A 14,828-nucleotide genomic window follows, 5' to 3' on the forward strand; every position below is an offset into this window, starting at 1 on the left:
AACTGGGGAGGTTCAAGTGTGCTGGTGGGTCAGAATGACAGGTGCACCACCCGGCATCCCACTTAACCTTGACAGCAGGTGGCTGAACCCGGCAAGCCTGGCTTTAGTCAAAAAGAGACAGTTTCACCATCTTTCTGCTTTGCCCCTTAGGAGAATGTCTGAGTCATAAAAAAAATCCACTCAAGTCCCTACTCCTTCCTCATTTAACCCCCTTTCATAAAACGGCCTATGAGGTTCCAATTTTCTGATTATAAAATGGCAGGCTAAAAGCTACTGTGGCATTTTTTTTTTTCTATTTACAATAGTTTCCAGGATGCTGTAGAAATTTAAATGTGAACTCTGAAAATCCTCATAAACCAAGCAGAATTGTATTTGTATTCATTTCTGAAATAGCTTACACATAAAAGCTCAGTTCTTGTTACTTTGAGATTTTTGACAACAAATTAAGACCCAGAATTCTTTATGAAGAATCCAACCCATACATATTTGAGTCTCAGCTGTTTCACAGTTTTCCTTCTTTTTTTTAAACCCAAACCAAAATATTCTATTCCTGCACTGTAAATTGGGCAGCCAGCCTTGGCTCTGGAAGATTGGTCCCATTTGACTGTTAGCATGACCGTTAGTGATCACCAGTGGCTTAGCTGGCATTATTAATTTCATTTTATTCTTGACCTTAGACTTTCTATCTTGATAAATCATCTTGAACTGTAAGGCTTCCAATCCTCTTCTCATGTAATCTGATGAGATTTTACTCCTCTAAGGGCAAGAAAAAGGAAAGATTGCTCAATTAAAAAAAAATTGTATTATACATGGAAAATTCTCATTGTGATAACTGTCTCCCAAATGCTATGAGGTCTGAACATTTAAAAAGTTAATTGATGTATAAGTTTTAGATAGAGGATTCTAGTTTTTAGTCAGAGAACTTGACAAAATATTTCCCATCATGGAATCTGCCATCTCATTTGACACATGAGTATTCTTATTTTCCAGATTCTGCTGATGGGGCTGGAAATTGGAACAACTCCTTTGAAAAAGAGTTTGGCAGTCTCCCCAAAGCTGAAAGTGCTGTGGTCCAGCAGTATTACTCCTAGTGTGTACCTAACATGAATGTGTACACATGTTCACCAAAGACCGGGGCATGCAGAGCAGCACTGTTTGTCATAGCCCCCACGGGAACTCCCTGAAGGCCCTTGAAGAGTAGAACGGCGTTCACAGGATGGAGTGAACGTACAGTACCAAGAATAAGCAAGTTGCAGTTACTCACAGCATGGATGAATCTCACAGACTTAACACCCAGCAGAGAGGGCAGCCTGTAGGATTGCAGATGAAGCGCAGAAACAGGCAGGGCCAGTCTTGAAGTTGGAATAGTGCCCCTTTGGGGCAGTGGCAGTGATTGGATGTGGTCCTGATGATGGGGCGCTGGTCCCAGGGTGCTGGTAGTGTTCTGTTTCTTGATCTGGAGGCCAGCTACACAGGTGTGTTCAATTTGTAAAACTTCATCAGCTTGTATGCATATGAGAAGAGCACTTTACCACATATCATTCACTGAAAAGTTGAAGCGGTTTTGCTTTCTTTAACTCTATGTGTCCTTTATTTACCTGCACATTACCCCGCAGGAAAGGCCCTCTTCGGTGCCAATGTCCGCAGTCCTGCCTCCTCTCTGCTGCACCCTCTTCTCTCCTAGGACTACCTCCAAACGCTGTGCTGTCTCCCACTTCCCTGCCTTTGCTGTGGCTACACTTGCCCCAGAGCCCTTGCCTGACCAACTCTTAAGCTCCTTTGCAGATTCTCCCCGATCATCTTCAGTGTGTGCCCCACTCTGTTCCTTAGTTCCTGCGAATGGCTCCGTTTCCACCCGTAAGCCTTCCTCAGCTGCCCTCACTCGCATGTGTGAGCTCTGAGCAGAGGGGCCTCTTTTTGTGCTCTTTGAGCCCCAAACGCCTAACCCCTGGTACTTAGCATGTGTTAGTTGCATGAGTTCCTTTGTCTGGATACCCCAAGCCCTGGGACAGTCTCCTCTTGGCTGACATTACTCACTGGTCAGCTGGCCACAAAGCAGCAGGAAAAAAAATTATCAAAAGGAGGAAGAAAATGAAGAAGCATTTTGTATTCCCTAGTAAGCTGGAAGGCTGGTGCTTAGCCCTCCACTGGAGCCCTGGTTGCCCTAGACGCCTCCCATAACCAGGTCTAGTTTCCCTCCGTGGGGTCTGAGTTCCCTGCTTCCAGCTCCCTTTTCTCCTTGCCCTGCCGAGGTGCTCAGGACTCTCCCTGAACCCAGGAAGATGGAGCTCAGGGCCACGTGCTCCTGAGTGAGACAACCTTGGATTCAGATTGTTCAGCTACTGTAGACTTCCGGCCTCCCTCTTCCCTAGTGAGAGGCTTACTGGAAAATTCTGGAAGGTGCCTCTTCTTCAGGCTTGTTCCCTCCTGTTACGCCTCCAGCCCTTGGGGTACTGGGAGATTTTCTTTGGCATGGAGTGTTGTATTTTTCCACAGTGCAGTGCTCATCTCCCTTCTCTTCCTTTGAAACCAGTTTCTGCTCAGGACTAGAGAGGAGAGTGGCCTAAGAAAGACATCCAGCTCCCCTATTCCAACTCTGGTGTCCTGCCCTGACACAGTCAGTTATTCCAGCATCCTTTCCCGAGAGGTGTCCTTGTTCCTGGCCAGAAAGAACCATGTTTGTGAGCTTCCTTTTTTTTTAGCTGCTGAGATCACTAAGTGACGAGGATCTGTCCTATTCTCTTTTTAACAAATCTGTGCTCTTTAGAGTCCCTAAGAGTCTTGGTGACTTGCCTTTGGTCTTGCTAGGGCAGATATAAGCAAGCTTTTTCCCCAGGTGATATTTGTGGTACACACAAGAACTTGGGGTATATCTCCACCCTCTCCCCTCATTCTGTTGTGTTTTCTTTTAGGAAACCCTAAAGATTGAGGATTAAAATGGAGGTATAAGAAGAGATCCTTTTTTTTAAAATCACAGGATGGGCTTGTACACTTTAAATTGCATTTTAAGGCTGGGCGTGGTCGCTTACGCCTGTGATCCCAGCACTTTGGGAGGTCGAGGTGAGTGGATCACCTGAGGTCAAGAGTTTGAGACCAGCCTGGCCAACATGGTGAAACCCCGTCTCTACTAAAAATATAAAAATTTGCTGGGCGTGGTGTGGGTACCTGTAATCCCAGCTACTCGGGAGGCTGAGGCAGGAGAATCATTTGAACCCAGGAGGCAGAGGTTGCATTGAGCTGAGATCACACCATTGCACTCCAGCTTGGGTGACAAGAGCGAAACTCCATCTAAAAAAAAAAAGGAAATCATTAGCAGCCTAACAAATTTCTGCCCCAACAGAGTTTGGGCTTGTTGCTCACAGTAAATTCAAAGTGAAATCATTTTAAGGACTCAGGACTCCAGACTTGAGCAATCCTTCCAGAGGCACAGGCCAGCACAAATGAGGTAATTCTAGCCAGTCATGGTCACCTGAATTCTGGGCAGGCCCTAAGAAGTTTCCAAATCCCCAAGTTGTTTGGCCACCCTGCTTTTGCCGACAAAACATCTCTGTTAGCCTGATGGGATTCTGTGGCTTCCACATCCTTGTGTTGGAGCCAGACCTCTGCGTTGGTTGCCTCTTCTCCAAGATTTCAGCTTTCCCTAAAATTATTAGAACAAGAAACAGTAATGCTCTTCTCAACAATCTTTTCAAACTTGTTTTAAACACTGGATTCTCAAAAACGAATTTTTAGAGTGTTTTTTCTTTTTCAAATGAAAATAATCTGTGTCCAATGGTCGAAATATCCATGATTGTGTGTACATTACAAAGAAACCCCTCAGATAGCACTTTTGTTTTTATTTTTGTTTTATTATATATCCTTTAAGTTCTGGATCCATGTGCAGAATGTGCAGGTCTGTTACATAGGTATACACATGCCATGGTGGTTTGCTGTACCCATCAACCCATCATCTACATTAGGTATTTCTCCTAATGTTATCCCTCTCCTAGCCCCCCAACCCCCAAAAGGCCCCAGTTTGTGATGTTCCCATCCCTGTGTCCATGTGTTCTCATTTTTCAACTCCCATTTATGAGAGAACATGCGGTGTTTGGTTTTCTGTTCCTGTGTTAGTTTGCTGAGATGATGGTTTCCAGCGTCATCCATGTCCCTGCAAAGAATATGAACTCATCCTTTCTTTAGGCAGCATAGTATTCCATGGGGTATATGTGCCACATTTTCTTTATCCAGTCTGTCATTGATAAGGATTTGGGTTGGTTCCAAGTCTTGGCTATTGTGAACAGAGCCGCAATAAACATACATGTGCATGTGTCCTTATAGTAGAATGATTTATAATCCTTCAGGTACATACACAGTAATGGGATTGCCGGGTCAAATGGTATTTCTAGTTATAGATCCTTGAGGAATCGCCACACTGCCTTCCACAATGGTTGAACTAATTTACACTCCCACCAACAGTGTAAAAGCGTTCCTACTTCTCCACAGCCTCTCCAGCATCTGTTGTTTCCTGACTTTTTAATGATCACCATTCTAACTGGTGTGAGATAGTATCTCATTGTGGTTTTGATTTGTGTTTCTCTAATGACCACTGATGATGAGCTTTTTATTTCATATGCTTATTGGCTGCATAGATGTCTTCTTTTGAGAAGTAACTGTTCGTATCCTTGCGCCCTTTTTCATGGGATTGTTTTTTTCCTGTAAATTTGTTTAAGTTCCTTGTAGATTCTGGTTATTAGCCCTTTGTCAGATAAGTAGATTGCAAAAATTTTCTCCCATTTTGTAGGTTGCCTGTTCACTCTAATGACAGTTTCTTTTGCTGTGCAGAAGCTCTTTAATTAGATTCCATTGTCAATTTTGGCTTTTGTTGCCATTACTTTTGATGTTTTGGTCATGAGTCTTTGCCCATGCCTATGTCCTAAATGGTATTGCCTAGTTTTTCTTTTAGGGTTTTTATGGTTTTAGGTTTTAGGTTTAAATCTTTAATCCATCTGGAGTTAATTTTTGTGTAAGGTATCAGGAAGAGGTACAGTATAACATTTTTAAAAGTATTTTGATGAGTGTACATGTGTAAACTTGTTTGCATATAAGACATACATAAACTTTTGTGATTGCACAAAAAGATAGACTAACAAGCAGAAATGTTTTCCTCTAAAAACCAATAGGTTTTTAGAAATTGTGTGCAGCCCATGTATTAGCATCTCATTTTTCATTAAGCAACCATATGTTTGCTCTGTTTGTACCAAGTTCTTGAGATGAGTTCCTTTAACACCATTAACTCCATAGGGTTTGACATATGCAACCACAGTAAGTATTGAACATGCCAGTAAGAAGGAGGTGGGTGGTGATTTTTTTAAAAAGAAAGGTGAAAATGCATCACAGGTACACATGGAGTACTTGTAAATTCTATGGTAAGCATGATTGTGACAGAAAATGAATCATGCCACCTGTGCTGTGTCAGTTAGCAAGACAGGAAGAAAACTCAGAAGGATGGAGAAATCTAAAGGTGTGGCATCAGTATCAGTGGTGGGGGGTGGTGAATATGACAGTATTTCTTCAGAGCTAAGATACTTTTTTTTTGAGACAGAGTCTCACTCTTTCACCAGGCTGGAGTGCAGTGGTGTGATCTTGGCTCACTGCAGTCTCCGCCTCCTGAGTTCAAGGAAGTCCCCTGCCTCAGCCTCCCGAGAAGCTGGGATTACAGGTGCACACCACCATGCCCGGCTAATTTTTTTGTATTTTAGTAGAGATGGGATTCCACCATATCAGCCAGGATAACGTCAATCTCCTGACCTTATGATCCACCCTCCTCAGCCTCCCAAAGTGCTGGGATTACAGGCATAAGCCACCGTGCCTAGCCTTGTTTTTTTTTTTTTTAACATATATGAATGTTATATTTGATTATTACTGCCAGCCAGGGGACTGGCATGACATGTCATCTCCTGGATATATGTGAACATCAAAAGGGCAGAAACCTGCAGGGGCGAAAAGATTTCCTCATCCATCACAAGGCCCCCCATAACAAAAGACAAGATTAACAAGAGAAAAGCATCCAAATCTGTTTAATATAAGTTTACATGATGCAGGAGACTTTACGAGAAATTAAAGACCCAAAGAAAATAGGCAAACTTGTTATTTTTGTGCTTAAGTTTGAGGACGACTGGAGAGTCATGGAGAAATATGATAGGATAAAGTGAGTATGATCTAATGGGAATACACTGGGGAGAACTTAGCAAGGCTGTTTGTTCAGATTCTTCTGTATCCCTGTGTCTTCAGAGTTAAAGATGTGTCTTTCCTCTGCGTATGGGGCAGGCACCTCTGGAATGAGGATCCTGTGACCCGATTCAGGGGAGAGGGACAAAGGGAAGTTGAGAGACTTTCTTGTTTCTGCTGTTTCCTCAGATGCCAAGGTGCCATATTTTGGGCTAGAATGGCTAGAATGTCCTGACCCCCATCATACCAAACTTTTGTGGGATAGGTGTCCAGCAGCTTGGAAGAAAATCCCACAGACACAAATGAAGTGCTTGTTAAGCATCACTGGATCCAACTAATAGTGCGGAGGAGTTTGAGGAGGTGTGAATAAGACTTGTTTAGCCACATTCCTGAAGTGGGAGTCGAAATAAGCTGCCTGTAGATCACTGTAAAGCTGGCTGAAGAACTTCCGCACCCTTGGCTTTGAGGCTTTGTGGTGGGTTATTTAAGAAATGCTGCGTCACCAGGGCTCTCATGAAACACACTACTGTGTGGGAAATTATGAACATTCGTGATTCGGAGTTGAAATATGATGAGAGCAACTGGATTCTGAATATAAAAGTCCTGGAAAATCTTAGCCATTATACTTCATTTCTGCATCCCTTATTAAATATATACAATAGTGATAGATAATAAAAATGTGTCTAGGTCTCAGCTCTTATGAAAATAATAAAATTAAAATTTGAAATGTTAAGTATTATACATATTTTAATTGGCAGCTTTTTTCCTTTCCTAGAAGTTAGAAAATAATGGTGCATCTAATGGCGTATATGTTTGATGAAATACCATATCCTGTTGTCCTGGGAGAAAGCAAACAGTGTGCAGAAATCATGAAAGGCTCTGTTATGAGGGCTCTACAGAGTGACACAATGTTTAAGGCCCTTTCAAACCTGCACATCCTCAGAGGGTGAGGTTTGGTAGCCCCTGCAGTTATCAGAGCTGTTGAGGAGTTCCCAGCTAACCCGCAGACATCTGTCTCAACAGATCTTCTGATACAGCCACCCAGGCAAATGGATATCAGCCAAAAGGAGCCCAGGGGTCCCTGGTTTAAAGCACCGTCAAAGGGCCCACTCATCCTCCTGTTAGGAGGCAAAGCGCCTGAAATCTGCACACTTACCCTTGTATGGGGAGAAAAGATTTCTTACCCACGCATGGCTGATGCGCCTGTAACAAAGGACAGATTAACAAGAGAAAAGCAAACAAATTGATTTAATATAAAGTTATGTCACACAGAAGTCCTCAGAAATAAAGCCCCAAAGAGATTTTTAGGGACAGTCATATAGAAGTTTGATCAAAGGACAAAAGAGTGAGATCTAATGGTAATAAACTCAGGGGTAGGGGTACCCCACAAGGCCCATTTGTTCAGAGTCATCTTGGCATCGCTGTGTGATATTTCTTTCCTCTGGGTATGGTGTAGGGCTGCTGTAGAATCGGGTCTTATGACCTATTTTCAGGGGAAGACTGGCTAGGCTTCGTGGCTCGCTTTAGAGGAGAAGGAATAAGGCGAATTCTTCCCAGTTTCTATGGCCTGCTTCTACTGTTTCCTCGAATGCCCAGGTACCATGATTCGGGGTAGTGTGTCCTGAACACACATCACCTTCTTAGACACAGGGTTTGTTAAGAAATGTGCTTAGGAATGTCCTTTGGATCTGAGCCTGTTTGTTAATAATCTATATGCATGCCACATATCTAGATTTACACACACACACGGAGCCTTAGTCTGTTTGGTGCTGCTATAACAATACCACAGACTAGGTAATTTATAAAGAACAAAATTTATCCAGTTCTGGGGACTCAAGATCAAGACACCAGCATCTGGTAAGGACTTTCTTGCTCTGTTTCACATGGCAGAAGGTGGAAGGCAAGAGCGTGAACTCACTCTCACAAACCCTTTTTTATAGCAGCATTAATTCACGAGGGCTCTACCTTCATGACCTCAACACCTAAGAGGCCTACCTCCCAATAGTGCTGCATTAGGGGTTAAATTGCCGAACAATTTTAGGAGACAAATTGAGACCATAACATGTTCATTTGTATACACATGGTTCCCAATGTACATTTTTTTTTTAATCAGGGCAGCCTTCATTTTACACAATAGAATGAAAGCTCTACTACTTTTTTTTTTTTAACTTTATGATGTTGTGAAAGCAGTATGCATTCAGTAGAAATCATACTTCAAATTGATTGTGAATTTTGATCTTTTCCCAGGCGAGGGGTATGTGGTATGCTACCCTCTTGTGGTGCCGGGCAGTGGCAGTGAGCCAGCAGCTCCCAGGCAGTCACACAATCTTGAGGGTAAACACCCTACACTCCACAGTGGACTGTGTTGCCAGATGATTTTTCCAACTGTAGGCTAACAGAAGTGTTCTGAGCACATTTAAGGCTGGCCAGGCTAAGCGCTGATATTCAGTAGGCTGGTTGTATGAAATGCACTTTGACTTACGATATTTTCAGGTTACGGTGGGTTTATTGGGATGTAACCCCATGTAAGCAGAAGAGTGTCAGTGTACATAGGTATGTCTTATCTAAAGATTTGTGCATATATGACCCAGCACTCACAAGCTCATGCACACACACCTATTATTTGACGACCTGTTTACTTACACTTAATGCAACTCTGTGTCATTGCATATTCTCTGTAGTGTCATTGTAAGTGGCACCATAGAATTCTTTTGTTTAGGTTTAGGCTAGTTTATTTAATAAGTTATTCATTCAGTTATTTCTTCTAGTTATTTAAGGTTATCAATAATGTCAGAGACATCCTTGTGCCCATACCATGTGTGGCTCTGTGTGTGAGTTCTTTTAACTAGGTTTACTGATTCAGACTTTGCATGGTCCAAGTGCAAAAAATCACAGACCTCTTACGGCCCCTCTACTATCTTTTGTAAAAATGTGTGTGTAGGTTACAGGCCCAACATTTGGCTAGAATGGATGTTACAAGCATGATCTCAAGCTCAGTCTCAAGGTCCACCCAGTCTTGGGTGGATGACTTAGGCCCGGTCTTAACCTCTCTGGGATATAGTTCTCTCATTTGTAAATCGAGTCTGTGACTCATGCTTTGTAAAATTCCTGGAAAGTAAGATCAGGTATATCAAGTACCTGGTATAGGGCGAGCACATGGTAACCTAGGAGCCCATGTTAGTCCAGCTTAGGCAGTGGATTGTATTCATGCTGATATGATCTCAAAGTTCTGGAAGATCATAAAGGGTTTATAACAGATGCTGCTGTCCATTGACCACTTATGCCTCTGTTCCTTACTTTTCATGGATGGACCAAAATAAAGGAGGAATAAAATAGTATCTACCCAGTAGGCTTGGCTAGCTTCATGAGCCTGCGGCTTGTGCGGTCACACAGGGCGCTGTGCTTGGTTTAATGCTCTGCTGTTGCTGTCTCAAAATTCTTAATTTTGAACAGAGGCCCCCTGTTTGTGTTTTTCACTGGGCCCCACAAATGATGTAGCCAGTGTTGTCCATAAGATTGTTGAGAGGATGAAATGAGACCTCACAAAGCACTGAGTGTAGTACTCAGGATATAATAGGACTCAATAATCATTAGGTGAATATAATAATTTTTTGCAAGCAGAAACAACTAAGTATATTAATAGACATTACATTATGAAAACAGCAGTGTGCGATATATAATTCATCTCATTTGCAGATAAACTGAGGCCCAAGAAGTTAAATAACCTGCTAAAACCACATCACTTACGTAAGCAGAGCTTGAATTCACACCCAAATTGGTCTCACCCAAAACCCCACTATTAACCTATTAAGTGTTATTTCCCTTCATTCCTTCCCAGGAGAACCTCTCTGTAAAACCTCATATTTAAGCTTGATACCCATCAGCAGCCCAATCCTTACTTCCAGCAGGATTTTCAGAGCCCCTCAAGGTGCTCCAGAATTCCCACCAGACATGGAAACCGTTGAAGATACAACAATCGGGAAGCTGAGTTCTCCTGTTCACCCTCTGTCATCCTGTCTCATCCCATCCTGTCCTGTCCCCAAGTGCCGAGACCAGCTCAGTTGTAGAGACCCTGGCACTGAAGGAATATGAAACAGAAATAAAGATACAGTGCAAGAGTGGGATTCGAGTGGGACTGTTAGGGGTTTGATGGCATTTTTTGGCTGACAGCCGAGAGCAGACTTTGACCCACATGTTTATTTTTTGTGAACAAGTGATTATTTTTAATAAGTAGGTGTTTAGTGTTTTTTTTATGGAGTAAAGATAGACTAAACAGGCAGATAGTGCCTGATTACTACTAAAATAGAAATAATCCAGAAAGCACTCTTTGCGACTCAGTAGTGGGAACAAGGTCAAACATCCCTTGTTTTGGGCGTGTTTAACTAGTGCATGGTGTTAAACTCCCAGTGGTGTTTTGGGAACTGGTTTAACTAGTGTATGGCCGATGCATATTGCGTACTTTTCTAGCAGTTTTCTTCCTGGGAATGACTCGGTGTTCCTTGCCCTTGCCTCTCAGCAAACCACATATACTTCATCACACGTTAAAACCTTCTCCAAACACCAAGCCTGCCCAGAATCACTTGCTCAGAGTTCCATATATGCCCAAACATGACCTCTCTGGTGACAATTTAGTTTGCTTCCTTTGGTTCCTGAAAAACTTAACATCGGATGACTGACGTCTAACTAATACCTCCAGACCTTCATGAGAATCAGTGGGAGATCCAGCGGCATTGGGTCCTGGTAAAAGCATCTGTAGGAGATGCCTATGACCCATACACTGAGGACCTGGCCCTTTGCCTGGTGGCAGGGATCCCTTGCTTTCCTACAGTGCCAGGCTGTGATATGCTCTGCCTACTCTTCTCCCTGCCAGAAAAGAGAGAAGATCCATTCCACCACGCTGCTCAGAAGTAGGCGGACAGCTTCATGTGGGGAAGTTCTCACGCAGGCCTGCTTGCGGTGTGTGGCCTCTAAGTAGATAACTTAATATGTGAGTGTTGCATCTCTCAGATTGCTAGATTTGAATTCTGAATGTGACAATGAGACTGTTGTTTCAAAGCAATTCCCTAAATGGCTGTTTGCTCAAGACTTTTGTAGTGTGAACAGAGATTTGGGGGATGGGGGGAAGCCATCTGCTACAGAATAGTCTTCAAATGACACAATCAAATGACTGCAGAGCAAACTGGAGGGAGTCCAACAGAAGGTTCCTGTCTGCTGCATCCAGCCCCAACCAGCACTCAAGCCATTGTGTTTACATGGAGGCTCACACGAAGGTTTCAAAGGCAAGGCTGTGATAACCAGGAATTTAAGTGATGAGCGTGGAAAGGGCACGTTAAGAGAGCTCTCACCCTGGTATCTCACCAATATACCATTTGGAAAACAGAAAAGCGGGTCTTTGGAGAGCAGCTCAGTCTTTTTTCCTGAAGCCTTCAGCTATGCATTTGGTTACAATTTATGTATCACATCAAATGAAAAACTTACATTCCTTTGCGAATTCATGATGTTTATGTGCTCATCTGCTATTAGTGTTTAGACTCTGAAATCTGTTTACTTAAAAGATGAGGCAGTTTTCTTGTTTTTAAAATATGGCCTGTCTCAATTTGCAAAACATCCCTGATTCTTATTTTGTTCCTCTAAATACGTGTGTATGTGTTTTTTCTCTTTTTCTTTTTGCTGTTAGGCATTCATGCAGCCTCACTTGCTGGGAAATGAGTTCACACATTTGGAGTTTCCAAGGAGAGTACAGAGAAAGGAGCTTGGAAAGAAGATGCTCTATAGGGACTTCAATATGACAGGCTGGTAAGAACATGCCTTCCCCCACCTCGGCACCTCGGCACCACACAGTGTGTGTGAAGGAAGCATCACCACCATTAAAAGCCGCTCACACAGTTTGGATCAGGAAGCATAGCCAGAGACCTGGGTTTGTGGTGAAGAACAAGGGGCTACACCTGCCTCTGCTGTTTCTGCTTAGGACCAGCTCTCCAATCTGGAGGCTTGGTTTGCCTCTCTGCTTCTCTGAAGCCCTCCTTGGGGATATTGGACCCCATGAAGCTGATCTGATTTCTCACTTCACGTGTGGCAAACATTTGAGGGCTTTTAAAACACATAAAGCTTCATGCGTTTAGGTCAGGGTTATTAAAGAGGTAGAATGGCCAAAGGTTTATTGAGCCAGACTAGCTTGGGTTCGAATCCTGACTCTGATTTTTCTAAATGAGCAAATTTAGTTAAATTGCTTAACCTCTAGAGCCCATTTTTTCCATGGATAAAATGGGGGGGGGGGATATATCCTTTGAAGTTTCTTTATCAAGGCTAAAGGTAAATGAACTATTGTCTTTAATATCACAGTCAAATTGAAATAGAACTCTTGGGGCTGGGTAAGGGGGGTTGTCTTATTCCAAAAACACAACTCTGTGAGCATCAAGACCATTTCCAGAGTGGCTAACGTTGACTAAGACCTCATTTGTTTCTTTTATCTGAATAACAGAGATGATGAGGAGCACTTACGCACTGCAGGGTTGACGTGAGGATAAAAGGAGAGAGCAGTGCCTGGCACTGTGTGGGTGAAGATTTCCTCTTGTGCCCTGGGTTCCTAACGAGCAAGCCCCCTGCCAGTCTGGAGGACTGTATGAGAATGAGACAGTCGACTCTTTCTTCTCCAACAGAGTCAAAGAAGTAGATTTCGTTATCTCTCCCCCATTGACCAAAATAGCAGTAGAAAGTGGTCACAGCCCAAATTCCTGTGGTGAGGACTGGGACAGGGATCTACTCCCAGGGTACATGCTGTCTTCAAGGAACAAGTTGAGCTACCCAGGGAAGATAAGAGGCCCATCTAAGGGACTTCTGGTTGTCCTTTGCCAACCAAAAGAAGTTCCTCACCTGTATCCACTCTTCTTCCTACAACAAGGTTAGCAGACTGTGACCCAAGAGTCAAATTCTGCCTACCCCACCTGCTTCTATAAATAATTTTTAAAAATGTAGCTACACCCATTTGTTTGTTTAATCTGTGGCTGCCTTTACACTGCAACAGGGCAGTTAAGTAGTTGCATCAGAGACTGGTTTGAAAACCTAAGATATTTACCCCTGCTCTAAAATATGAATGAATTTATTAGAAAGCGTTCACTTTCGCAGCTCTGAGTTCCAGAGTTTTGATGCCCCAGGATCAACATTCCAACCCTGACTGGGTTTTCTTGTAAATCCATTTTTATTTAGTTAGCAACATCAGCACTTGTACAGGAGAAGTTTAAGGTGAGAGCTAGTGTAATTCAGCAAAGCATCATGGGGTTTTGTCTGGGAACCGTAGAATTTGGCAAGATGGAAGGTTAAGAACCCACATGGTTGTAAACACATAAAAAGAGTAGATCTAAAGGACAGCAAGGAATATGACCAAATAGAGGAGAGGCTGTGGGAGATAGATGGGGGTGATACTGAAGAACATGATGGGGAAAATGGGATGCCAGATCAAGAAATTTAGGTTTAACTTTGGTAGGCCGAGGCGGGTGGATCATGAGGTCAAGAGAGCGAGACCATCCTGGTCAACGTGGTGAAACCCCGTCTCTACTAAATACACACACACAAAAATTAGCTGGGCACGCTGGCGCGTGCCTGTGGTCCCAGCTACTCGGGAGGCTGAGGCGGGAGAATTGCCTGAACCCAGGAGGCGGAGGCTGCGGTGAGCCGAGATTGCGCCATTGCACTCCAGCCTGGGTAACAAGCGAAACTCCGTCTCAAAAAAAAAAAATAATTTAGATTTAGTGGGAGACTGTGGGGTGCTCTTATATATTCCTGAGAAAGAGAATTGAATGGAAGCAATGTTTTTGGAAGGCCATTCTAAGAGAAGGTGGAATGAGATTGACTAGGAGAGAAAGCAGATTCAGGTGCCCAGAGAAAAAGTATCATAGAAACATTTATGTGAGGTCTCAAGTCCTAAATAGAGGGATAGAAGCAGAAACACAGAAGGAACGGAAACAAGAAACTAAATGATTTAGGCCAAGGTATAAATTGAGGCCAAGAGGTTAAGTCATTGATGACACCAGTTGCCTGTTTAAATGTGTCTCTTCAGCAAGTCTGAAAGCTCTCTGAGGGAGACACCAGTGCCTAGTCCTATGCCGGACACTTAGTAGACAGGCAGCAAGTATGTATAGGCTGAAAGGAAGAAAAGAGGCACAATTGACAGAAGTGGGAAGCTCAATGTTGCGGACAGTTGATGTGCACATTTAAAACAGGTTGAGCTTGAGGCAAGACTGTAATGTGTTCTTTCTATGCCAGAAAGGCAAATTAGATCTGAAGTAGTCAAAACAAACCGTAAGTATCTGCCTAGGATTTTGTAATAAGGAAAAGTATCATTGCTGCAGATGCTTAGTATTGATTCAAAGTGGGAGAAGAACAGCTCCTTGTTACTATCTTTGAAAAGCACTCCTAATGAGATAACAGGCATAGTCACTTTAATGGGCAAGATGCTTTCAAAAGCTGTAAAGTTTTTCTCAGACCACTCTTTGTAAGTAGAATGTGTGATGAGGTTAGTGTTTTTATGTTTCTTTCTCCAAATTCTGGAAGCTCTGCTTTTTTTTGGGGGGTGGCTTGTGCATTTTAACATTTAGCAAATGGCTAAAGATTGTCCCGCTTTA

The 14,828-nt window shown here is 43.0% G+C and overlaps 1 protein-coding gene across 3 annotated transcripts in view; it reads left to right on the plus strand.

Moving 5' to 3' along the window:
• Nucleotides 1–14,828, plus strand: part of PPM1H (protein phosphatase, Mg2+/Mn2+ dependent 1H) — a 299,883-nt gene that overhangs the window by 197,422 nt on the left and 87,633 nt on the right. For all 3 annotated transcript variants that reach the window (XM_002752683.6, XM_035256216.3, XM_078336206.1), the window contains one exon: nucleotides 11,885–12,003. In XM_002752683.6, the coding sequence (XP_002752729.1) occupies nucleotides 11,885–12,003 (119 nt within the window). The remainder of the gene's footprint in view (nucleotides 1–11,884; nucleotides 12,004–14,828) is intronic.

Source organism: Callithrix jacchus, chromosome 9, assembly GCF_049354715.1.
Source record: "Callithrix jacchus isolate 240 chromosome 9, calJac240_pri, whole genome shotgun sequence".
Lineage (NCBI taxonomy): Eukaryota > Metazoa > Chordata > Mammalia > Primates > Cebidae > Callithrix > Callithrix jacchus.